Raw genomic sequence first — 24,918 nt, forward strand, 5'->3', positions numbered from 1 at the left:
AAGAGATCACGTGCCTCTGGCTCTAGCTGGGGATTTGGGCTTCCCAAGAGTAGACCTAGTGTGCGTCTGTTCCCTACAGCCAGCAGGAGGGGGCACAGCGGAGCCATGGGCCAGAGCAGGGCTGCCCCCGGCCACCGTCGCTGGCCTGCAGCCTGCCTGACGTACCCTCCCACCCGGCGCCCTGGCCTTTCCGGTGAGGGTGTCCCCCACCTGTGTCCGGTCAGCGCTGTGGGGGCCACAGCTGGCTGCCGTCCCCTCCACTGCCAGCAGAGCGTCGTTTGCTCCGCGCTGTCCTGGCGCAGCTGCTGGACCCTCCCCGCAAGCCTGGAACACACGGTCTCCCGAGCCCCGCCCCCCGCGTAGTCTGAGACGCCCCTCAGCTCTGAGTCCACCCAGCTGCCTGCGTTCTCAGGAGCGAGGGTGCCGCTGGGGGAGCTACAGACTCCCGGGCACTGCGGACCTTGTGGGGGTTCCCTGTCCATTTGCATTCTCCGTGCCCCAGCCTTAGCCCCTCCACAGCCACAGGGGGACACGGCCTGGTCCTTCCCAAGCAGACCCTGGCTGGTCCCTGTGCTGCCTTCATCACTCCTACACCCCAGCCTCCTCCCCTTCCTCACAGCATTGTTATTAGAGAGAGAGCGAGTGAGCCCACACGTGCTAGCTCTCCAGTGCCTGCAATACCAAGTGCTGGGCTGGGATTGAAGCTGGAGCTGGGGACTCCATCCCACGTGGGTGGCAGGGACCCAATCACTCAAGCCTGCAGCGCTGCCTCCCAGGGTCTGGAGTCGGGAGCTGGAACTGAGCCCAGGCACTCTGCTGCGGGACACAGCAAATGGCCTGGCCCTCCCAAGGCACTGCCAGGTCCCCACGGCTCCAGGCCTCTTCCCCGGCCGCCCACAGCTCCGCTGCCACATTGTCAGGACCATGGACCTCCCAGTGCGTCTCCCCCGTGCGCAGGGTCCGCCGCCCCTCTGCGGAGACCGCATCACGTCCAGGTAGCAGCGATGACTGGGACAGACAGACATTTCTCATGAGGATACAAAAGCTGCAAGCGTCCGCTTTTGGATAAAACAGCATTCAGTAGAAAGCAAAAATACTAGAAATGCAAGGGAAAGAATTGACAGAAGCAGCTGCATTTGAGATTCCCCTCCCCTCCCCGAAAGAGTTTATTACAAGGTCAAGGAGCAGGAATTAAGAGCTTAGAGGATCTGAATTACCAGGTTGGCTAAGCTGGCTACATCAAGCTCCTAGCTAGGGCACATCCTTTGTCTATCACAACTTGGCTGTGTGCCGACAGGTGGCTCCAGCTGCCCAAAACTCCGGTGCAGGCCACGTGCTGGGCCTTGAAGCCGTAAAAGGAGAGATGAGTCATTTGTGTGTAGTTTTAAAAAAAACAACTCTCAGGAAGTTTAAAAAATTCTGAGCCAGTGGAACCAGATGTTTGAAAGGCGGCCGTCTTCCAAGGGCGCGAGGTCCCGTGGCCGCGGCGCTGCTTGCTGTGTGCTGGTTTCTCCACATCGCCTGGGATTAGCGAGGGGGCCGTAAGGGCACAGTTACGGTGGGAGGAGAGATGAGGACATCAGAGACTTCTGGAAACTGACGGAAGAACGTGATGAAGGGGTGCGGGCTCAGAGCCAGGGAGAGACCAACCAGAAATGAACCAATGGCCTGAGGACCACCCCCCTTACCCCCCCCTCCCCGGTTCCATGAGGCAACCCCAGGGCACCTGGCTGGCAACAACAGGGCCCTGACCGCATACCCTCCACCTGACCCCTCATCTTGCAGGGGCTGGCCATTGATTGCCTGGGGAGGGTGAACTTGGGGACCCCAGACAAAAGCAGAGGGCTCTGAGAGGCCGCGTGTGCTTCTGCCCTTGACCATGGCCTCTGCCCACAGAGTGCCCCAAGCCAGGTGCCCATCCCCCCACATGGCCAACTGATTTCCAAATGCTTCCCCAAAGAAAGAACTGACTCTGCATCAGCATCTCAAAGTAGTCCCCCCCCCCATGTGCCCCGCCCCCGACTCACACACCAGGACAGCTTGTGACATGGAAGGGAGAGGCCGAATCAGCAACCGGAGAAAGGATGCAGAGACAACATTGGAGAGAGAAGAGCAAAGAAAAAAGCAGAAACACCAGCATATCCCCGGAGAAAAACAGAAAAACAGGAGCGGGACGCTGTGGAAGGGAGCCTCCAGGGCCAGCTCCTGGCGGCTGAAAAAAGCCCCCAGGAGCCAGGATGGAATCCTCCGCTGAGGTGGTCGTCCGAGGAGATCTAGATACACAGGCAGAAAGACAAGCCAGCAGGAGGACGAGGAGGCGACTGGAGGCCCAGCCCGGGCTGTCCGCCCCCAAGGAGCCCCCCCCCCCCCCGGCTCTGCCAGAGCCCAGGAAGCAGCCAGTCTGCCGCAGGGCGTGGGGCTGTGAAAACCCCGACCCGGTGGGGGCTGCGCCATCCATGGGCGGCCAGGGGTAAGTCTAAAGATAAAGTCCTGGCCGGTGCCCACCCCCGCCGCGGCTCACTAAGCTAATCCTCTGCCTGCGGCGCTGGCACCCCGGGGTTCTAGTCCCGGTCGGGGCGCCGAATTCTGTCCCGGTTGCTCCTCTTCCAGTCCAGCTCTCTGCTGTGGCCCGGGAGTGCAGTGGAGGATGGCCCAAGTGCTTGGGCCCTGCACCCCATGGGAGACCAGGAGAAGCACCTGGCTCCTGGCTTTGGATCAGCATAGCGGCCATTTGTGGGGTGAACCAACGGAAGGAAGACCTTTCTCTCTGTCTCTCTCTCTCATTGTCTAACTCTGCCTGTCAAAATAAATTTTAAAAAAATTAAAGATACAGTCCCCTGGGGTGCCAGGGTAGAACAACAGCTCCAGGCTGTCTCCCTCCTACCCTATGCTGGGAGTTTTTAATTTGTGCTCCCTGACAAGACATCACAAAGCCTGAAGCCTTGGTGACCTGGCAGGAATGAGTGACGGAAGCAGACCGACCTCAGGTGACATCCAGACCCGGCATTGCGAGGCAACAGGGGCAGGTAGGGACTGGGGCTAATTGAAGAGCATGTCCCTTTCTAGGGGCAGCAGGGAGCTGTTGCCATGGAGTCACACACCCTCCCTTCTCCACGGACTCACATCTACACCCAGCTCCATGCTCACAGGGCCAAGTGCCCACTCGACATCACTGGGTCATTCCCCAGGGCTTGGTTGCCACAGCCAGGTCTGGGCCAGGCTGGAGCCAGGAGCCAGGAACTCCATCCTGGTCTCCCACATGGGTAGCAGGGGCCCAGGCACTCGGACCATCTTGACTGCTGCCTCCCCAGGCTCATTAGCATGGAGCTGGATTGGAAGCAGAGCAGCCAGGACAGACCGGCTCTGATACTCGGGTGCCAGTGTCACAAGCAGCTTAACCCACGGCACCACAGTGCCACCCCTGCCCCATTGCTTTAAAGAATAAGTAGATTCCACTGCATGTAAGAAGTCACGTGAAGAACTATGGAAGCGAACACATCACACTGTTAATGGTCATTTCCTTTGGGGAGCCAGCGGGATGGGGGACGAGGACCTGCGCTTCCTACTTTATGCGCTTCTGTATTGTTTGAATATTTTACAACCAGTTTTTATTTCTGGGCTTGATAGGGAGCCATTTAAAAATAAATAAAACACATCCACGTAACGAAACGCTATGTGGCAGTTAAATTTGTAGCCCAATAACAAATGGCAGTGAAAGATGTTAATAATATATTAAGTATAAAAGCTGATGACACAATTCTATGGCCAGGAGGATTCTAGTTTAGCTTTCAAACCATGGCTGCAGGAGCGGCTCTGGGACAGGACACAGTGGGGTGCAGGTAAGACCTTGAGTCTGGGCACAAGGGAGACCTTGGCTTGGACTCGGAGTGGCAGCTGTTTATCATGAGGTTTTTAGCACAAACCTCTCGGTCTCAGCTTCCTTTACTGTAAAATGGGGCAGAGGGGCGGGTGCTGTGGCACAGCTGGTCAGGCCGCTGCTGGAATGCCCCGCATCCCACATCGGAGCGCTGCTTCAAGTTCCCGCCACTCCGAGTCTGATCAGCTTTCCTGCTAATGCACCCTGGGCGGCAGCAGACGATGGCTCAGGTCCTTGGGCCCCTGCACCCGTGTGGGAGACCTGGATGGAGCTCCTGGCTTCAGCCTGGCCCAGCCCTGGTTGTTGCAGGCATCTGGGGAGGAGCCAGTGGATAGATTGTGTGTGTGTGTGTGTGTGTGTGTGTGTGACCCTGCCTTTCAAGTTGCTGAAAGTAACCATTTTCTTAACGGGGATGAGACAGTGTCTAACCCTAGTGAAATCTTCTGTGAGGACTATTGAAACAATTCCTGCCATCCCCGATGGGCTGGGCGCACTGAGCTGCTCCACAGTATTAACTTTCTAACAAAATCTGAAAATCAGAATTACGCTGACCAAGGACATACGCCAAGGTGTGTTTCTCTCTGCTCATCAGTATCTTCCCAGTTTTTTGAACATACCTTTGCTTTTATACTAAAAATACATTTAAAAAAAATTGCCTCCAGCCACTGCCCAACATCGTGGAGAGCCACACACAGGAGACCTTCCCCAGAAGGCGAGAAACAAGACCTGGACAGAAGACGCTGCACATCTTTATGCAAGGAGGCGGGAAACAAATCGTAATTATTGGGAAACAGAAGCAAAAGGTAGTGTCGTCTTCTTAGACGTTCCTTGGGCATCAGCTGAAAACGGTCTCCATTCTGTAAGGCTGCTGAGTACCCGTAAGTTTACAGACTTGAGGATGCCTTCCCGGGCGCCGGTTGGCATCTGTTAGCGAGGGGCTGGCAGCGGAGGGTGGTGGCCAGGGGCCACCCGGTGAGGCTGTACACACAGTCTGCAGTCACTCAGGCTCCAGCCGGCATAGACCGCCTGTCTCCGGTGTACACCCCACAGGGCCGTGGACCCCAATCTTCATATTTGGCGAACAGCACAATCGCACTGTGTGAAAACGTTCATGTATTCGACAGAACAGTTGAAACTCACTGCGTCTCTGAAATACCCAGAAGACAAGGGCAGCTAGGATATCTTGCCTGCTGACCAGTCCAGCCGGTGAGGAACGAGATAGGCTCTCTCCCAGAGGATGGTGGCCTGACATTGGCCATGGCCTCCCTGCCAGTGACCTTGGTACAGTGGCTGTGAGGGGGCCAGGATCCCAGCCAGGGAAGGCTGGGGTGGCTCCTTGGAGGCCCACACTGGGTGGTACCCACCCTTGGCTGATATGTGAAGTTTGGCCTTGTGCCCGCTGGGGACAGGCAGGGGGAGTCCAAATGACAGGCAGAGGTGGGGGCCTCCCCAGGAATTCTGACTCAGAGGGCCTCTGGAGACCCCAAGAATTTATTTTCAAGATTGTATTTATTTATTTGAGAGGCAGAGTTACAGAGAGATGGAAAGACGGAGAGAGAGGTCTTCCATCTGCTGGTTCACTCCCCAGTTGGCCGCAACGGCCGGAGCTGCACTGATCCAAAGCCAGGAGCCAGGAGCTTCCTCTGGGTCTCCCACATGGGTGCAGGGGCCCAGGCACTTGGGCCATCTTCTACTGCTTTCCCAGGCCATAGCAGAGCTGGATCAGAAGTGGAGCAGCCAGGGCTCAAACCAGCGCCCATATGGGATGCAGGCATCACAGGTGGAGGATTAACCTACTGTGCTACAGCACTGGCCCTAGGAATACTTTTCTTTTTAAAAAGCTTCTAGATTAGGGGGCTGGTGCTGTGGTATAGCAGATAAAGCTACTGCTTGTGATGCCAGCATCCCATAGGGGCACTGGTTCGAGCCCCGGCTGCTCCACTTCTGATCCAGCTCCCTGCTAATGTGCCTGGGAAAGCAGAAGATGGCCCAAATGCTTGGGCCCCTGCACCCATGTGGGAGTCTCAGAAGAAGCTCCTGGCTTCGGCCTGGCCTAGCCCTGGCTGTTGTGGCCATTTGGAGAATGAACCAACAGGTGGAATATTTCTAACTCTGCCTTTCAAATAAACAAATCTTTAAAAAAAAAAAGTCTCAGATTTTATCCTTGATGATAAAAGTACAAATGCTTATGTGAAAGGCTACTTTTTTTTTTTAATGGTAAAACCTTGACTGTCACAGAAATATAAAAGGAACATATGTTTAGTGCTTTTTAAGCTCATCAATTAATGCGAGGGAGCCAGCCAGTTGTCACAGCTGTCTTCAGAGAACCACACTTCTATAGGCAATCACATATGCTGAGAAAAATTTACAGACACAAAGCTCCGTGGGCAGAGCCATGATCATGGGCACCGCGCCGGACGCAGCCGACCTGTGTGGCCATGGGCAGAGCCACCTGTGCCCAGCAGCTTCCCTGGATGGTACGGGGCGAGGCTGGGGTCAGGAGACCCAGCAATGCTTCCTATTTTGAAGCCCTTTTCAAGTTCCCCGAAACCTGCTTTAAAAACAACAGAAAGCCCAGGGACCAGCCACGTGGTGTACATGTCAGGTAAAGCCGCCGCCTGCAGTGCCGGCATCCCATATGGGCACTGGTTCGAGTCCCAGCTGCTCCACTTCTGATCCAGCTCTCTGCTGTGGCCTGGGAAAGCAGCTTGGGCCCCTGCCACCTACACGGGAGACATGGATGGAGTTCCAGGCTCCTAGCTTGAGCCAGTATGGCCACTTGGGGAGTGAACCAGCGGACAGAAAAATATCACCCTTTGTTAAGTCTGCCTTTCAAATAGATAATAAATCTTAAGAAAGCACAGGGGCCAGCGCCGCGGCTCACTAGGCTAATCCTCCACGTGCGGCGCCAGCACCACGGGTTCTAGTCCCGGTTGGGGCACCAGATTCTGTCCCGGTTGCTCCTCTTATAGTCCAGCTCTCTGCTGTGGCCCGGGAAGGTAGTGGAGGATGGCCCAGGTCCTAGGGCCCTGCACCCGCATGGGAGACCAGGAGGAAGCACCTGGCTCCTGGCTTCAGATTGGAACAGAGCCGGCCATAGCAGCCATTTGTGGGATGAACCAATGGAAGGAAGACCTTTCTCTCTGTCTCTCTAACTCTGCCTGTCCAAAAAAAAAAAAAAAAAAAAAAAAGAAGGAAGCACAGGAATATAGGCCCATAAGCACCAAGTTTAAAATAAGGACAATAAATCAATAAAACCATAACTACATGAGGTTAAATCTGACTCTCCGGATATGTTTGTCAGAGTTTATCAAGGTTTCTGACACACTTTATTCCTCCACATGCAAACTAATATTTTTAAGGCAAAATGGGATCACACAGCACACTAGCAGTTTGCGTTTCATGTTTGGCTGTACACTGCAGACACAGCTTCATTACAGATGTCATTTTTCCCACTGTTCTTTCATTCCTTTTTTAATGATTATACTTGCACACTAAAATGTCAAGCTCTGGGTTTTGAAATTTTTAAATAAGTTCATTTATTTATTTTCCTGCATTTGAAAGGCAGAGGGAGAGAGGCAGGGAGGGAGGGGGAAGAGAGAGAGGAAGAAAGGCAGGGTGGGGGGGGAAGAGAGGGAGAGAGGGAGGCTGGTTTTCAATATGATGGTCAATTCCCCAAATGTCCGCATAAACCGGGGTGGGGCCGGGCTAAAGACAGGAGCCAGGAACCTCATCTGGGTCTCCCACGTGGGTGGCAGGGGTCAAGCACTTGTACAGGATGCACTAGCAGGAAGCCGGGTCCGAGGCAGAGGTGCCGGGGCTCGAACTGGCGCTCTGCTATGGGATGTATCTCAGCTTGGCGGCTTAGCCTGCTGTGACACAACACTCACCCCCCAAGTTTTATTTTTAACTCTTGCTACGGAAATAATTTCAAGCTTATAGCTAAACTGCTAAAAGCAACAGTACAAGGAACATCCATGTGCCTTTTACTCAGAATCCCTAGTAACACTTTAAAAAAAATGGGGGCTGGCACTGTGGTTTAGTGGGTAAGCTGATGCTTGCAGAGCCGGCATCCCATAGGGGCGCCAGTTCGAGTCCCGGCTGCTCCACTTCTGATCCAGCTCTCTGCTATGGCCTGGGAAAGCAGAAGATAGTTCAGGTGATGGTTTCCTAAGAGCCATGTGAGAGACCCGGATGGAGTTCCCAGCCAACTCCTTGGGCCCCTGCACCCACGTGGCAGACCCAGAAGAAGCTCTTGGGTCCTCGCTTTGGATTGGCACAGCTCCGTTACAGCCATCTGGGGAGTGAACCTGCAGATGGAAGACCTCTCTCTCCCTCTCCCTCTCCCTCTCCCTCTCTCTCTACCTCTCCTTCTCTATGTAACTCTGCCTTTCAAATAAATAAATCTTTAACAACAACAACAAAAATTTATGGGGCTGCCGCTTGAGAGTCGGCATCCCATATGGGCGTCAGTCAGAGTCTCAGCTGCTCCACTTCCCATCCAGCTCTCTGCTATGGCCTGGGAAAGCAGTAGAGGATGGCCCAAGTCCTTGGGTCCCTGTGCCCACCTGAGAGACCTGGAAGAAGCTCCTGAATCCTGGCTTTGGATCGGCACAGCTCTGGCCATTGCTGCCATTTGGGGAGTGAATCAGCGATGGAAGACCTTTCTCTGCCTCTCAAATAAACAAATCATCAAAAAATTTATTTCTTTGAAAGAAAGAGTTACAGAGAGAGAAGTAGAGACAGAAAGCGCTTCCATCCACTAGTTCACTCCCTAAATTGCTGCAATGGCCAGAGCTGAGCCAGGCTAAAGCCCAGAGCTTCATCCCAGTCTCCCATGTGGGTGCAGAGGTCCAAGCACTTGAGCCATCTTCTGCTGCTTTCCCAGGAGCATTAGCAGGGAGCTGGATCAGAAGTGGAGCAGCTGGGTCACAAACTGTCGCCCATATGGGCTGCTGGCATCACAGGTGGTGGCTTTACCTGCTGCACCCCAGCACCGGCCCTCCTAGTAACACTTTTATCCCATTTGCAGCCTTTCTCTTTCCCCGTCCCACCACCTGTGCACACATAATTGTTTTACTTCTCCTTGAAGATACATACAAGGGCACTTCAAAAAGTCCCTGGGGGTGGACGCGTGGCCTTGCAGTTGAGACTCCAGTTAAAATGCCCACAGGACACCTGGGTTCAAGACCTGCCTCCAGCTTCCTGCTCCCGCACACCTGGGGGGCTAGAGGCGATGGCTCCAGGGACTGGGTTCCTAAGAGCCGTGTGACACCTGATGGAGTTCCCTGCCAACCTCAGTGCTGGCTGTCCTGGGCATTTAGGGAGTGAACCAAAGGTGGGGGTGCACTCTCATGCTCTTTCCCTGGATGTGTGACTCATTGTTTAAGTTCATGGGAAAATCGGGTAAGTTTATATTTTGGTGAAAAAAAAATTTTGTACTCTGGGACCGGTGCTGTGGCATAGTAGTTTAAGACTCTGCCTGTGGTGCCGGCGTCCCATATGGGCACTGGTTTGAGCCCCGGCTGCTCCTCTTGCAATCCAGCTCTGAGCTTATGACATGGGAAGGCAGTGGAGGATGGCCCAAGTGCTTGGGCTCCTGCACCCATGTAGGAGTCTGGGAAGAAGCTCCTGGCTCCTGGCTTCTGCCTGGCCCCGCTCTGGCCATTGCAGCCATTTGGGGAGTGAACCAGCAAATGGAAGACCGACCGACCTCTCTCTCTCTCCCTCTCTCTGTAACCCTGCCTCTCCAATAAATAAATCTTTAAAAAAAATTTTAACTCCATGCATAGTTTTTTTCATAATATATTTTCCATGAATTTACTAAAGACCGCTCATACTATCATGGCCCTCTACCCGTAAAGGCGTCAGAAGTGTTTTTAGCAAGAGCAGAGATCGTCTCTTACTTAACCTCAGTGGGGTTCAGTCACTCGAGCGCTGCTGCTTTCCTCTACTTTGACATTCAAGTTCCGGTTTTCTCAGCTGAACCTGTCATGTCCTTCTACACCCCACCCCCATATGGGGCCCAGGAGAGAGTCAGGGATTGCATTTAGTTCTCACGTCACCTTGTCACCTTAGCCTCTTATCTGGAACGTGCCCATCGCTTTTCTTGGTCTTTTATGGCATTGGCATCTTGGAAGAATGCAACCAACCACATCCTCTCTACCCCCTCCCCCCAGCCCAGGTGCTTTTTTAAAAAATAGAAATAAAAATTCACTTCTGTCTGACGTCTCCTTGTGTCAGCTTCTGGTTTTCCATTCTTGGCCATAACAGTGCACAGACCACCCGGGATCTGTCTCAGGGCAACACAGCCAGCCCAAGACGTCCATCTGTTGTTTGATCACCCAATGAGGGAGCTGTCCGATGTCTCACTGTGGAACTGCTGGACTGTATTAGTCAGCCAGCAAATACGTGAGGGAAGCTACTTGGGAAGGAAATATTTACTCCGGCTCATGGTTTTGGAGGCTCACAGTCGAAGATCCGAGGTCCCCACTGGTTGGGTAGAACAGGAACAGCTGGTGGGGAGGAAGGATCACATGGGGAGGCAGGATGCAGAGAGAGAGGCGGGACCCAAATCAGCTTTTATAACCAAGCTTCTTGCTGAGGCCACGCCCCCAGTGACCTGAGGCCCTTCTGCCAGGCTCACCTCCTGAGCACCAAGATTGGATCAAGTCTCTACCCTCCCAGGACCACCGACTCAGGGAGCCAAACGTTCCAACCACGTCATTCCGCCCCCGGCTCCCCGAAATGCAAGTCCTCCCCACACACAATCGCTTCAGAGTCTTGACTCATTCCAGCATCAGCTCACGAGTCCTCGGCCTCATCCAAGACTCAAATCAAACTCCAGCGGCGAACCTGTAAAAATCCAGGTGATACACTCCCAAGATGGGACGGCAGGACAGGCGCAGGGCATGCAGTTCCGTTGCGGAAGGGGAGGCAAGGAAAACAGGAAGGATCCATCAGCCCCCGGCAAGACCAAAACTCAGCAGGGCGGCGTTGGATCCTGAAGCTCCCTGTTCAGCGTCCTTGGGCGGTGGGGGCAGGGCTCCCGCTGGCTTGGGCAGGACCACCCCCATAGCTCTGCTGGAGGCAGGTTGCAGTCTCAGCTCTGAAACTCCCTCCTCCCTCATTGTCCAAGACAAACCTTTGAAACCTAGATGGAGGCCTCCTCACCCACAAGGTTTTGTTGGCCTCTGCACACGCAGCAGCTTGGTAGCATCCCCAGGCTCCCCCGGCACCTGCTCACAACTCACCCTGCTGCTCCCCTTCTGGGGTTTCCACCACGTATCGCCCATCAGGGACCCCAGCCCTGCAGCACAGCTCTGCCTGGCCTCCCAGGCTTTCCTTTGAGACCTTGGTGGAAGCCACCAGGGGCCCGCTAGCTCTTAACACGCCACACACCTGCAAAAGCAGTATCTCACCTGCGTGCTCCACGCGCCAAGCGCTACTGACAGCACCAGCCACACCTGAGCCACTGGAGGCAGCAAATGCGGTCAGCCCACAAGCGCTTCCTGGCTGACGAAGACGAAGGGGAAACAGATTCCGGGATCTCGGACAAGCGGCGGTCTCAGGAAGCAACTCAGGGGGAGCCGCAAAGATCCCATATGCCTTTGGGGGCTTGGTTGCCTGGTCTTGGCATTAGCACACAGTCCCCCTTACCTGCTCTCCTTGTGTAACTAGGAGTTCCCCCCCCCACACACACACGCGCGCACCCATCTCTAGCACGCTTTCTCTTTGCCCCGTCCCCTGGCCAGGCTGCGAAATTTCTAAATCTTTCTGCTCTGCTCCCTTTGGCTCCTGACTCTCACTAGAAGCTTTTTTTTTTTTTTTTTTGGACAGGCAGTGTGGACAGTGAGAGAGAGAGACAGAGAGAAAGGTCTTCCTTTGCCGTTGGTTCACCCTCCAATGGCCGCCGCGGCCAGCGCACCGCGCTGATCCGATGGCAGGAGCCAGGTGCTTCTCCTGGTCTCCCATGGGGTGCAGGGCCCAAGCACTTGGGCCATCCTCCACTGCCTTCCCAGGCCACAGCAGAGAGCTGGCCTGGAAGAGGGGCAACCGGGACAGAATCCGGCGCCCTGACTGGGACTAGAACCCGGTGTGCCGGCACTGCAAGGCGGAGGATTAGCCTAGTGAGCCACGGGGCCGGCAACACTAGAAGCTTTTCTAAGGGCAGCAGTCATGCCCGTGCTGCAGCCCCGAATGCTCTCTGCTGCCTCCAAAGCGCCCCAGCCAAGCAAAGCTGTCCACAGCTTCAACTTCAGCCTCCCCCATAGTCTCAGGAGAGGGACTCGATCCAGCCAGGCTCCTCGCCAGGGTGCCCTGTAACCAGTCCCCCACAGAATCCTCGTCTCTGACACCGCAGCAGCAGGCCTCTACCGTGCACAGCTGGCCTCGTGCATCAGAATCACCCGCAACGCAAAGCCGACAGCAACCCCGGCTCTCCCAAGCCTCCAACCCCTCCCCCATTGGCAGGTAGGGAAATGACCTCATTCCCAGCCCTGGCACGCACAAACACCTGAGAGGAGCTACTCAGGAAACAAACCAGATTCCTTTTGGCTCACCGCTTTGGAGGTTCACAATCCGAGACGGGGCGGGCCCCCCTTGGCGTGGCTGCACAGCCACGGAGGAGCACAGGGTCGGGAGGCGGGGCTTCGTGGCGAGCCGCGTGCAGAGGGGCGGGGCTCTCGTGGCCTTTATAACCAATCCTCTCACAGGCCCTACCTTCCCCGGGCACGCTCACCACGTGTGGCTTGAGTCTCCCCTCCCAGGGCCCTTAACTGATGGCGTTGAAGTCCCGCCGGAGTTTGGGACCTCTTCCCGTGGCGGCCAAAGCGTGCAGTTTCTTCGCCTCCTTCATGACTAACGAGCCGGCTCTGGGGGACACTGGGAGGCCGAGAAACATCCTTCCTCCTCAAGCTGGTGCCCTGGGGTTAGCAGCCATTCCGGAATCTTCACTGATGGCCTGTGTACAAAAGGTGATCTTCTAGAAACAGCACCCCCACTGCCTCGGGTGACCCCCCAAGCCCACTGTCAGCCGCGCCTCTCTCTTGTCCCCAGGAGCTCATTATTATCCGGAAGTCCCCTTCTGAAGGGTTTATAAGTCATCGCCCTACTTAAATATTTCTGTGCTCAAACAGTCGCAGGTTTGGCCACCCAGAGCCCCTTCGAGCTATGCCCACATCTTGCTGACACACGTCAAGGTTGCTTTGGCTTGGTCCCTCAGGTTCTGGCGTAAGGAGAAGTCCCGGGCTCACCTCCTGCACCCACCCTGCCTAGGGAATAGCAGCGCCAAGATCCAAGAACTCCTGGAAGGTTTCTCCCCTTGACCTTTTCAGCTAAGCTACGAAGCAAAAGCACGTACATACACACGAGCCTGCGCACATACGACACACACCGTGCAAATATACACCCACGCGCAGGCGTGTGTGCAGCGTGTGTGGGCACGTGCTCTGGAACCATGCATCTGCACCTGGAGCTCCAGCTCCATGCGTCCCAAGTCCCAGAGGCAGCCCTAGGGGGCTCCCGTGTTATAGGAGGCAGGAAGAACCCCTGTAGGCTCATCAGAAGAGGAGAAACGCAGCCCCAGGGTGTTCCCAGGGGGTGTGATCACTTCTAGATCATTGGCTGGAAGAACTGTCCAGGACCAAGACAAATAAAGGAGAACTTGAAGACTTGAACCATCAGTCGTCCCAGTCGGAAAACAGAAAAACAAAATGGCGGGTCAAGAAAGAAGACACATGAAGCATCTTGTGGAAGTTCGCGGAAACGCTCGCTCGTTATGCAAAGCCATGCATGGAATGCGAAGCTTCTCCGCCCCCCCCCCCCCTTTTAAGGAGTTCTTTATTTGAAAACCAGAGTTATACAAAGAGAGGAAGAGACAGTGAGATCTTCCATCCACCGGTTCACACTCCAAATGGTTGCAACAGCTGGGCTGGGCCAGGCTGAAGCCAGGAGCCAGGAGCTTCTTCCGGGTCTCCCACGCGGGTGCAGGGGCTTAGACACTTGGGCCATCTTCTATTGCTTTTCCCAGGCCATAGCAGAGAGCTGGATCAGAAATGGAGCAGCCAGGACTCAAACTGCTGCCCATACAGGATGCCAGTGTCACAGGCCATGGCTTAACCCAGCGAGCCACAACGCCGGCTCCTCTATAAACCTTTTGAAGCACCCTCATACACGTGGAAATAAATAAATGAAAGGTGTTCACCTACACTGCTCATTCAAACAAATGGAAACAACAAATCCCTATTTTTTTCTTCAGCAGTGTTTAAGTCATAGAAACTAAAAAGGAATCAACTTAAGTAGAGGCATTCGCTGCAAAAGCTGACCTGAGGCTGGGACATTCAAAATGCATGTACGTGTGTGTGCGTGCGTGCATGTGTGTTTGCTGCACAGACTTTGAGCGCCAGCATCTTTAAAAACAACCCATGGCACGGATGGTGTCGGCCGCCAAACACTCAGCCCCTCTGTCCCGCCCCCCATGTCCCCAGGGCTCCCCCCTTTCCCTGCCCCTAGACTCCAGGCAGGTGTGCTGGTTGTGCCTGAGGGTCCTCTCACCAGGCGCTGGGCTGTGCTGGCACCAGGTGCTCGGTATTTACTGAATGGGGGAAAGCGCAGCGGCTGAGCAGGTCCAGGCAAGTCAGAGGGCGGGGAGGGAGCGCTGCAGAGGCTCTGCACGCAGGGAGGCGCTGCGAGAGTGAGACCCGAGGGGCCAGCAGGGGCTGGGAATCCAGGAGGGAGAGCATGCATCACCATGGGCCTTGCACCTGCTCAGGTATCCCAGGATGCAGGTGTGGGATGCACGGGGAAGGTGGTGCGGAGGTGGGCGGAGCAGCAGGTGACAGTGCTGAGAGGAGAGCCGTGGCCGCCACCCCATTCGAGAAGGCAGCGCTGCAGCCCAGGAAGAGTCCCTGGGTCCCGCCCGCCTGGGACAGCTCCATGGCAGATGCCTTGGTGCCTCCAGGTCCTCCTCTGACACCCTTGGGTGGCATTCGGGGAGGAAAGAGCCCCTGCCCCCTGGGAGGTCTTCATGTACAATCTGAAAGGGGCAGAGGCCCATGGGCCACCCACGGGCTGCCCACGGGCCAGGTGGACCCCCACGGCTGGGAGGGACATTCGTGTGGAAGAACAGCCTTCTGGGCTGAGCCGGGTCTCGACCTTCAGCCTGCCCTTTACTCACTCATTTATTCATTCATTCATTCACACAGTCCTGGGCGCTGCCTCTGTGCTGGGGGTGGGATCCAGACACCCTGGGGGAGGGGAGCCAGTCTTCCAGAGCGAGAGCAGGGTGGGCCTTGCAGAGAGGGTGGCCCCTGGCTGAGCACCCAGCAAGGGCTGCCCAGGACCACAGGGAGGAGGGCCCTGGCGGGGGTGGGGGTGGGGGTGGGGGAGAGGAGAAGCGTGAGGAAGGGGCGTTTGGGGAAGACGGAAAGGGTGGGAGCTTAAGGCCAGGTGCGGCGCCGTCCCAGGTAGCACATGGCCTTCATGGCTGCACATGCGGCTCTGTTGGTTGGTGACCCTGAAGCCGGTGGGGAGTCGAGCTACATCCTGGTAGTGGGTGTGACACGGGGGGGGGGTCTAGGAGCAGGGGGCACGCATGGGACCTGAGAGTTTCCCTCCAAGGCATCCAGAGAAGCATGGCGGGGTGGAGGGGGCGGGGAGCGCTGGCATTTCTCTGCTTCCCTGGACTGAGGTGGCTTCCAGGGAGCTGGGGGTCTCACTTTATTTTTAGCTCAAGACCATCTGCTTGTCACTCCCACCGGGTGGGCCAGAGTCTGAGAAATACTGGGAGTGAACATATGCTGCCCTCGCTGGGGTGGGGGTGGGGGTGGGGGTGGGGGACTGGTGCTGGTGCCAGGAGGGGTGAGACCCTCTGTGCCAGGGGCCAGGGCTTCCAGTGGCACTGGCAGCACCAGGGACAGCCACGGCAGTTCAGTCCTTGGGGTGGGGGTGGGGAGCCCTGCCTGGAGCCTCCCCCATGCGAGTGACACCTGCCATGCACACCTGCTGAGTCTTGAATCACACAGTCACGGCTTCACACCCAGAGCTGCCGGGGGCCGCCCCCTCTCCTAAGGCAGGTGTCTGTGGCAGGTGGCCACACTCTCGGGACAAGTCCCTCCCTCCCTAGCAGAGATGCCCCCCACCCCCAGCAGATCAAGGGCTGGAAAATTCTCCAAACGGCCCCCTCTGCCTCCCCACCCAGGATCTCACCATCCTTGAGGTCATGCTCACCGGCGAGCATGAAGCACTGTGGGAGAAAAAATTAAAAGGTGCCCTTGTCTCGCCGGCCGGCCACATGAACAAGGCCTTGCCCACCCCCAGTGGATTTGCTGTCGAAAGTGATGCAGCAGAGGAGACTGTCCAGACTTTGCAGCCGTTTATACAAGGAGCCTACGTTTAGCAACACTCAGCTTCGTTTTATTATTGCATTTTACGAAGTTACCAAGACAACTGGGGCCAAGGCACAGACCCTTGACGTCGTGCGCCATGAAAATTTAATAAAGCATCCTTAAAGGCTTTTAAGAGGCAGGAGGGGGGAGGCCTTGTGCACGTGGGGCCTCTCAGGCTTCCAGGAGCCCTGTCGGGGCTGCTCCAGGTGGCTTCTGTCTGTTGTGTGTATTGAGACCTAACGGGCACTTCCGGGGATGCTTCTGGGGGAGGGGCGGCCCCTCATCGAGCCCTTGGCCTCCCATGGGATCAGAGAGAGAGGTCCTAGTTCATGACCACCCCACAGAGCACATACAGACTGGGCCTCCTGTGGGCTTTCCACTGGGACGCGAGAGACACCGCAGGGAAGATGTCCCCGCTGCTGCCACTGTCCCGGAGGGGCCTTGGGGCACGGGGCAGACCTAGCTGGACTCCGAGCACACACTTTCCTGTTGGAGGGGGTATGTCCCAGGAGCCTCCCGGTGAGGCTAAGCTGCCCCAGGGCTGCAGAGACCCCCCCACTCTGCTCTCAAGTGAGACTCAGAGCCAAAGCGCTAGGAACAAGGAACTCATCAGTGAGTGTGTGTGTACGAGGGTGCGTGTGGTCTCCCAGTCACACCAAAATCACGACTTCTGGTTTCTGGAGATGGAGGCCACTGGGTGGACCGTCCTGTTGGACTCCTTGGTGGCTGGGGACAGAAGACACGTGGTGGGGGTGGGGCGGAATTCAACCCAGCACATGGGGAAGTCTCTCACCTCCATCCCGCAAAAACGTCCACCTGGCGAGGTGGGTTTTTGGCTACCGCACAGGGCGGTGAGAGGAGGGAGCTTCCTGACCGGCAAGGTCATCGTCTCTGAGCTACGCGTGCCAAGCTGCTCACGTGCCAAGTGTCGCGGGTCCCGTCCTTAGTGATGGGGCCAAGGGGCAGAGGGCATTAGTCATGAAATGGGAGAGAAATCCTAAGCTGTCGGGTGGAGTGCCAGCTCCAGGCTGTGGGAGGAGGGAGGGGGAGGGAGTGGGGAGGAGTGAGGGCCGGGGGATGGTGAAGCCCAAACCACACGCGATGAGGTCAGAGCTAGGGAGGGTGGGCAGAGGCCCTGGGAGGCTTGTTTGGGGAGGGGGGGCTCCTGTCCCCAGGAGGCCTTGCTTCTGCCCACAGGAGGGCACTGGCCAACAGCTGTGTTAAATCTCCTGTGTAGGCCCTTCACAGGCTCCATTCTGGCCACGCCCCTGCAGACAAAGCTCCTGCTCTTCACAGCAGGGAACCTGGGGCTGCCCCTGGGGAGGCTGGAAGGAAGGTGGTGGGCAAGGTCATGGGCGGTCAAAGGATGGGCAGGGGAGCTGCCCCGGGGGCGTCCAGAAGGGGGCAGGTGGGCCCAGGCTGGTTGACCTGCTCTGTTTTCTGGAAGGTTCCCTCTCCGGTTGCCCTGGGGACCTGTCATCCTGGATGTTGAGCCCTCAGGCCGTATAAGGCCCACAAAACCATTTGGTCAGGCCCTGCCATGACAACCGCAGGTGGGATTCGAACTTCAGTAAATCTGTAGCAGGCTAATTTTTAAGCTGATAATTTTGTATGGCCCGCGGATGGTGTTACAAATGTCCCCCACCCCTGTGACTAAGGGATAGGTCCGACCCACAGTGAAGCTGGGAGACCCTTAGCTCTACCCCGGGCCCCTGGCTGGGTTTCCTCCCATCCATCACACCTGGTAGCCTGAGTGCCCAGGTCCAGGAACAGACACAGGGCCACCTGCCAGGGGGAACTAGGTAGGGGAGTGGCTTGTGGCTGGCTCTGGTGGTGGAGCAGCCTTGAACTTGTTCCCGTACCAACCACTGCCCAGCACCCGTGCCCTCCCAGGGCTTCCCGGGGGACCTTATCTGCAAGGAGGGGCTCCTTCCAGGACGGAGGGACTCGTAACTGCCGGCGACTGCCGTCTAATGCTGGCACCAGGCAGGCAAGGACCTTCCCCACCGGACACCTGACGGTTTTCTTATCACCCCAAACATGCAGCTGAGAGCCAACACCTTGACCCACCCCCACCCTCCACGTAGTGTGCTTGGTTGGTTTTAGGCCTGCACGCGACATTCGTCTTTGGCAAGTGCATACCCACATCACCTGCTAAACTTCTTAGACCAACTTGCCAATGTCTGAAGACCGACGTGGAGAAAGGCCGTCGAGTTGAGCTCGGTCAGAAGGCTCCCGCTGCTGCCCGCTGAGACACAGCCCCTGGCCTGTCACAGTGGACTCCATTTGTTCTGCCGAAGGGGCCTGGAAGAGGAGGCACGGTTGGGGGGCTTCAAACTCTGCTTCTCACAGTGGACTGCCTGGGACCACTGGTTGCTCAGGCCACAGGTTGCCAGTGAGCCGGGCCGGGGAGACCCCAGGCTGTCCCGGAGAAGGGTGGACCTGCCAGGGCTCTGTGTTTGGAGCTGGATTCCCGCTCACCGAGGGACATGGAGTCGACACACAGACCTGGACCATGTCTTGACCGTGTGGCCTTACAAGGCCTTTTATTCTTCATCTGAAAATAGGAATAGCATGATCCAACTGTCCAAGGCGACAGGAGAACCGGGCTGATGACGCCTTGAAACACCCCACATGGAAAAGCACCCGATACACACCCGGAGGCGCACCCTGCCCCTCCCACCTGCGGCAGCCACTCCTGCGTGCAGCTTGGGAGAACAAAAGTCATTGACAGGTGTCTGCCGTCTCTGGTGTGGCCGCTGCAGGGCTGGGCTCCAGGCCCCTCCTCTGGGAAGGGCCACGGCCTGTGGCTCCGCCCCGCTCCCCGGAAGCAAGAGGAAGCAGCAGCAGGGACAGAAACGGAGTGGCAGGGACACTGCACGTGGTCACGCTGCAAGGAGAAGGGTTTACTGCTTGAGAGAGTGGGGTTCTAGCAGGAAGGAGGTCAGGCAAGGGTTAACAGAGCCCCCCACCCTGACTGTAAAACAACTGGTCAACCTTTGGGGAGCGCTGGGGCTAGCAACCTCCTCTTTGCAAATCTAAGCAATTCATTTCAACAAGATGCTTTTTGAGCATCTACTGGGCACAAGGGCCTGGAGCCAGCTGCACCCATCGGTCTGGGTGAAGAGGACTTGGACGGGCAGACAGGACAGGACGTCAGAAGGAAGGAAGAGAAGACGAGATGCAGGAGAAGGAAGATGGGGGAACACGCCCCAGGCCCCCACCCTGCACCTGCAGGCACATTCTGCCTCCCGCTGTGTGCCAGGCACGGACGGTGCAGCTGCTTCCTCACTCAGAGCGTGGGGACCCCCGTACTCATGGCAGCCCCTAAAGGAGCCCTCTGGGAAAAGGCCACCCTGACCCTTCAACCCTAGTGTCCTGGAGGGCGTGGCTTTGGAAGGCCCATGGTACCTCTGAGGGCGTAGGCCTGGGGCACAGACAGAGACAAGGAACGGGGCTCCTGGATCCTGGGCTTCAGACAAGGCCCACTCCTGCCCACCCTGCTGCCTCCCCAGGTCTCTGTCCTCCCCTAGGGAGCCCTGTCCCTCATCCCCGGGCTGCCCCTCCCATGCAGGAGCTCATCCAGGGGCCACAGGACCACCTGGTCAGGGAGGCCAGAAGTGGCATCCCTGCTTCGGGGTCAAGGTCAAACAAAATCTAACAAAGTGACCTTTGAGGCTCCCTGTCAGCTCTGAGGCTCTGGGAGCCTCATTACTTAATTAGTTACTTCTTAATTATTTCTTAATTAGCAACAAACCGAACATTGCAGCACTAGGCAAGCTAATGAAATAAACGAGGCTAATCTGTTCACTACACCCAGGTAGCAGGTGATTGGGCTGGGAGGTGCGCGCTGCCTTCTTGGTGGTGGTGGTGGTGGGCACGTGGTACTCCCGGACCAGAAGCAGCCATGCCCAGCGGCCCCGCCCCACTGAGGCTCCACTTCCGGCCCACAGATCTGGACTCGTGGGGGTCGTGAGTGCCCCACCCTCGAACACAGCAGCGCTGCCCTCAGTGGGTGCGGCCCGTGAGCCCAGAACAGAAGGTGCCCGTCTGTCACGTTTCACAGGTCATGTGTCCAGGGATGCGTCGCGGGAGGCCAGCAGGGTGCAGCGCCGCGGAGCACGGGGGCGTCTCACTCGGGAATTCCGCTGACCCTCCGCAGGCAGGGAGTCCTGGAGGGCGCCCTCTCGCCTTCTGGGGGCTGGGGTGGCCCCCTCAGGACAGAGTGTGTCTGGGATGGCCGAGCCTGTTGGCCCCACAGGTGCGGGGTGGGGGGTTGCCCCCGGCCAGCTGCGGGGAGCCTGCCCCAGGAGGGCCGCCCTGGGGGTGCGGGCCGCCCCGGCTGCTGGCCAGGCGCTTTTCGTCCAGCATGGACAGGTGGTATTCGCACAGGTCGATCAGCGAGGCCACCTGCTCGTGGAGGGGCAGCAGCTTGAACTTGCGCTGGGCCAGGAAGAAGAAGGCTTCCACGAACGCCTGCAGGCACATCCCTGGGGACAGGAGAGCAGTGCTGTGAGGTGCCAGCAGGAGCCAGCCCTTCGCCCACCGCCACCTCTGCCCCCACCCCCGGGGCCACGCTGGAGCGGGGAGGGGGAGGCTCTCTCCCAGGGTCCCTACCACCCAGCCCTGAGAAGCAGGTGCACTGAACCCTGTTTGACAGACGAGGAAGCTGTCAGAGACCCGGGCAGACAGCGGTGGGGTTGGATCTAAACCCCGCCCCCACCGCCCCCAGCCTGGCCTCAGCACCACACGGAAATCCCCATTCACACCCGGCTCCCTGGCGTGGAGAGGGCCAGAGAGTTGACCGGGGGAAGGCGGTCTGACAGCGGTCTGGCTGGTGAGAGGTGCTGTTGTCTTGGGTGTGTGCAGTTCTTAAAACTCATCAGAGGGCTTAAGGTTTCTGCATTTCAAGAAATTTTACTTGTCTTTTTCTCATTTTTATTTGAAAGGCAAAGAGCGAGACTGATGTTTTAAACATTTTTATTTTCATTTTTATTGGAAAGGCAGAGAGAGAGAAAGGGAGAGACAGAGAGACAGGCAGGGAGAGGTCGCCCAGCTACGGTTTCACTCTCCAACGCCTGAGCAGCCTGAAGCCACCTGGCTCTCCCACGTGGGTGGCAGGGACCCAAGAACCTGAGCCGGCGCCTGCTGCCTCCCAGGGTGCGTGTTAGCAGGGAGGTGGGACGGAAGCAGAACTGTGACTCCAGCGCGGGTCCTCTGACATGCGCGGTGTCCCAGAGCAGCAGCTTAACCTCCCAGCCACATGCTCACCAGAGGTTGACACGTTTTTTGCCGCGTGTACAGTTCATCTCCCAAAGTAAAATAAACCCAACCTCTTGTCTCTGGCCGGGAGTCTATTGTGCAGTGTACAGGCTGAACGCCCCTGGAATACCCTTCCCTGCCTGCCTGGCCTCCTGGCCTCTCGCTTGTCTTTGGGATTGGAGCTGGGCCACACATCCAGGGAGACTGTGCCTGGTCCCTGGGCTGGGCCCAGTCTCCAGCGCTTCGCAGCCAGCCTGGCATTGGTTTCTGAGGGTCTTTGTCTCCATTTTCCTTGCTGCACTGTGACCTCCACTTCATCACTGTCACCCTAGCACCAGGCACACAGAAGGCGCTCAACAGAGACAGGCTGAACACGTGAATGAATGAATGAATGAATGAACAAGTGAGTTGGTACGAGCCACTGAACAGACAGGGCCACTGATGCTGGCAGGACCCTGTGCCCGGCCTGGAAATTCAAACACTGACTTCCAGGTTTAAGTCCCGCTGCATGGAAGGCTCTGGGTCTTCCCACCATCCAAGCACAGATGCTTCCTGGGATCTAAGTCTGTGGGACTCCTGGCTCCCTGGGGATGGTGACACTGAGGCCAGCCAGATGTCACATGCTGTTTTAGGTGGGGCTGGCCCTGGCTTCCCCGGTCCATGCCTCCCAGTGGCTGCTCCCTCAGTCACCTGCTCCTGGCCCAGAGCGTGTGACCTTGGGTTACTCACGGGCCCTGGGCTCCGAGGGCTTCCTGTCCCCTTCCACGTCCATCAGAACGTTTAGGCTCAGCCTCTGTTCCCTGCAGCTGCCCGCAGGCCCCCTGCTCTGCCTGCCATCGCAGGAGCTAATGGGGAGAACACTTAGCTGTAAATCCTTTTCCCTTTCCACATAAACAGGGGACTGGCATGGACCAGACACGGGGGGAAAGGGGCTTCAGTCTAACCGTAGAGACAGCCATATCTTCCCCACCGGCTCTGGGCCAGAACTCTCCTGGGGGGTGGGTGTGTGTGTGTCACGGTCAGGTGGGAGGGTCCTAAATGCACCAAGCAGAAGAGAAGCCCAAGGCCCAGAACCCTCCTTCCCGACCGTGCAATCTGAACGCCGCTGCTCCGAGCGTGGCTGGCCAGCAGTGCCAAGCCCACAGGCTCTGCGTCCCTGGGCCTTGACAAGATAAGAAGCTGGGGCCAGACAGCCAGCCGCCTGCCCCTCCATCGCAGCGCTCAGTTTGGCTGATGGCACTGGCAGCGGGTGAGTCTCCCTCCAGAGAGGTGGCAGCGCACCGTTCCCGCTCGGCTCCAGCCTCGTCCAGGACCAGAACAAGCAGTAGGCCCAGCAGCTCAGCCCTGCACGACCCCTCCGGGCACTGAAGTCACCACCACGCCCTTCAGACGTGCTGGGTCTCACTCTAAGAAGCCAGGACCTGCCACTCACCGCACCTAGTTATTCAACGAGGATGTGTTATGTTCCCTTGGGTAGAGCTATAGAAAAGCTATAATGAGGACCTATGGTGGGCAAGGGGGGCTGGGGTGGCGGGGAGGAGGGCGTGGCCTGACTGCATCATCTGAAGACGACTCTCTCCAGCAAGAAGTGAGATTTAACACTTTACTTCAGTTACTTCCATTTTCTTTTTGCTTTGTCTACGTTTTCTGGTTTTTCTCGACTCAGCCTTCCTGCGTTGGATTCAGGAGGCACAGTGGAAGTTCGAGCCAGCCGAAGCAGACCGTGTGGGCATAGCTGCTGCCAATGAGAACTTCTCCCCGATACTTGGATTTGAAGTCAGGTACATGTACTTGGATTGCTTTGAATACAAGGTTGGGGCTGGTGCAAAGGGTAGTGGGTAAAGCCACCACCTGCAGTGCTGGCATCCCATTTGGGCGCTGGTTAGAGTTCCGGCTGCTCCACTTCTGATCCAGCTCTCTGCTGTGGCCTGGGAAAGCAGTGGAAGATGGCCCAAGTGCTCGGGCCCCTGTACCCATGTGGGAGCCCTGGAAGAAGCTCCTGGCTCCTGGCTTTGGATCAGCGCAGCTCTGGCCATTATGGCCACTTGGGGAGTGAACCAGTGAATAGAAGACCTCTCTCTCTCTCTCCTTCTCTCTGTTTCTCTCTCTCTCTCTCCCTCATTCCTTCCCTCCCTCCTTCTGCCTATCTCTAACTCTGCCTTTCAAATAAAAAAAGAAGAAAAGAAAAGAAAAGCATACAGTGCAGACCATCTGCATACGTATATCCTGCTTTGATAAAGTGTATCACACACACACAAACAGTAATGCTTCCTTATCCTGGGCGGAGGGGACTCTCCAAGGCCCCAGGTGGACATCTGCCGAGTGGACGGTACTGAGCCCATACGTCTGCACCATGCTTTCTGCTGCGTGCCCTGTGGGACTGCCCGCAGGACCCGCGTTCACTACTCTTGTGCTTCGAGGCCATCAGTAAGTACGATACGCAACTGAATACCAGCACCGTGGTACCAGCACAGCAACCAAGTGACCCGTGGGTGGGCAGGACACGCAGCACGGGTACGCTGGGCAAAGGGGTGACTCACATTCCCGGCAGGACAGAACCAGATGTCATCTGGCTAAGTTAGACTGAGAGCAACTTCAAACTTAGCTTATTTCTAGAATTTTCTGTTTAATGTTTTTGGGTAGAGGTTGACGGCGGGTGACTGGAACCAAGGATAGTGAAAGAGAGGACAAGGGGAAGCTGCTGTACAGGGGGAAGATGCAGGGGTGGAGGGGATTGGGCCCTGCTGACTGACACGAGCCAGACGCCAAGAACAGGTGCCCCATCCCTGCTACAGCTCCCGCCACGTGTGTGAGCGCCGAGGCCACAGCGGTGAAGCCACTAGCCCTCGGGTCCCTCTGCAGGGGGCAGGGCTGGGATTCCAGCTTCTGCATCTCTTTTCTGGAAACCCCTTCCCAGCAGTCCTACCACGAACACGCCTGGGCTTGGCGGTTAAGAATGCAGATGTCGGGGCCGGTGCTGTGGTGCAGTGGGTGAGGCTGCCACCTGCGATGTCGCCATCCCATGTGAGTACAGGTTCAAGTCCCAGCTGCCCGCTTCCCCATCCAGATCCCTAACATGTCTGGGAAAGCAGCGGAGGACAGCCCAGGTGCTTGGGTCTCCGCCACCCACTTGGGAGGTCTGGCATCTTGGCTTTGGCCTGGCCCAGCCCTGGCCATTGTGACCATTTGGGGAGTGAACCAATGGGATGGGAAATCTCTCTTTGTGTCCCTCTCTCTCTGTTAACTCTGCCTTTCAAATAAACTTTTTTTTGTAAAAAAAAAAAAAAAAAGATTGATTTATTTATTTGTAGGGCAGAGTTACAGAGAGAAAGGGAGAAGGGAGAAGGGAGAAGGGAGAAGGGAGAAGGGAGAAGGGAGAAGGGAGAAGGAAGG

General features: G+C 56.9%; 1 protein-coding gene across 10 annotated transcripts in view; it reads right to left on the reverse strand.

Moving 5' to 3' along the window:
- Positions 1-1,103: 1,103 nt before the first annotated feature.
- TTLL11 (tubulin tyrosine ligase like 11) overlaps positions 1,104-24,918 on the reverse strand; it is a 271,165-nt gene continuing 247,350 nt past the window's right edge. For 9 of the 10 annotated variants that reach the window (XM_070056361.2, XM_070056388.2, XM_070056342.2 and 6 more), the window contains one exon: positions 18,784-20,753. In XM_070056361.2, coding sequence (XP_069912462.2) covers positions 20,479-20,753 — 275 coding nt within the window. In that variant the 3' untranslated portion in view covers positions 18,784-20,478. Of the gene's footprint in view, positions 1,597-12,438; positions 12,840-18,783; positions 20,754-24,918 lie in introns of those variants that run through there. The other variant, XR_016211618.1, reaches the window with a different exon arrangement.

The sequence above is a fragment of the Oryctolagus cuniculus genome, chromosome 1 (assembly GCF_051225735.1).
Source record: "Oryctolagus cuniculus isolate XC-2025 breed Fujian yellow rabbit chromosome 1, ASM5122573v1, whole genome shotgun sequence".
Taxonomy (NCBI): domain Eukaryota; kingdom Metazoa; phylum Chordata; class Mammalia; order Lagomorpha; family Leporidae; genus Oryctolagus; species Oryctolagus cuniculus.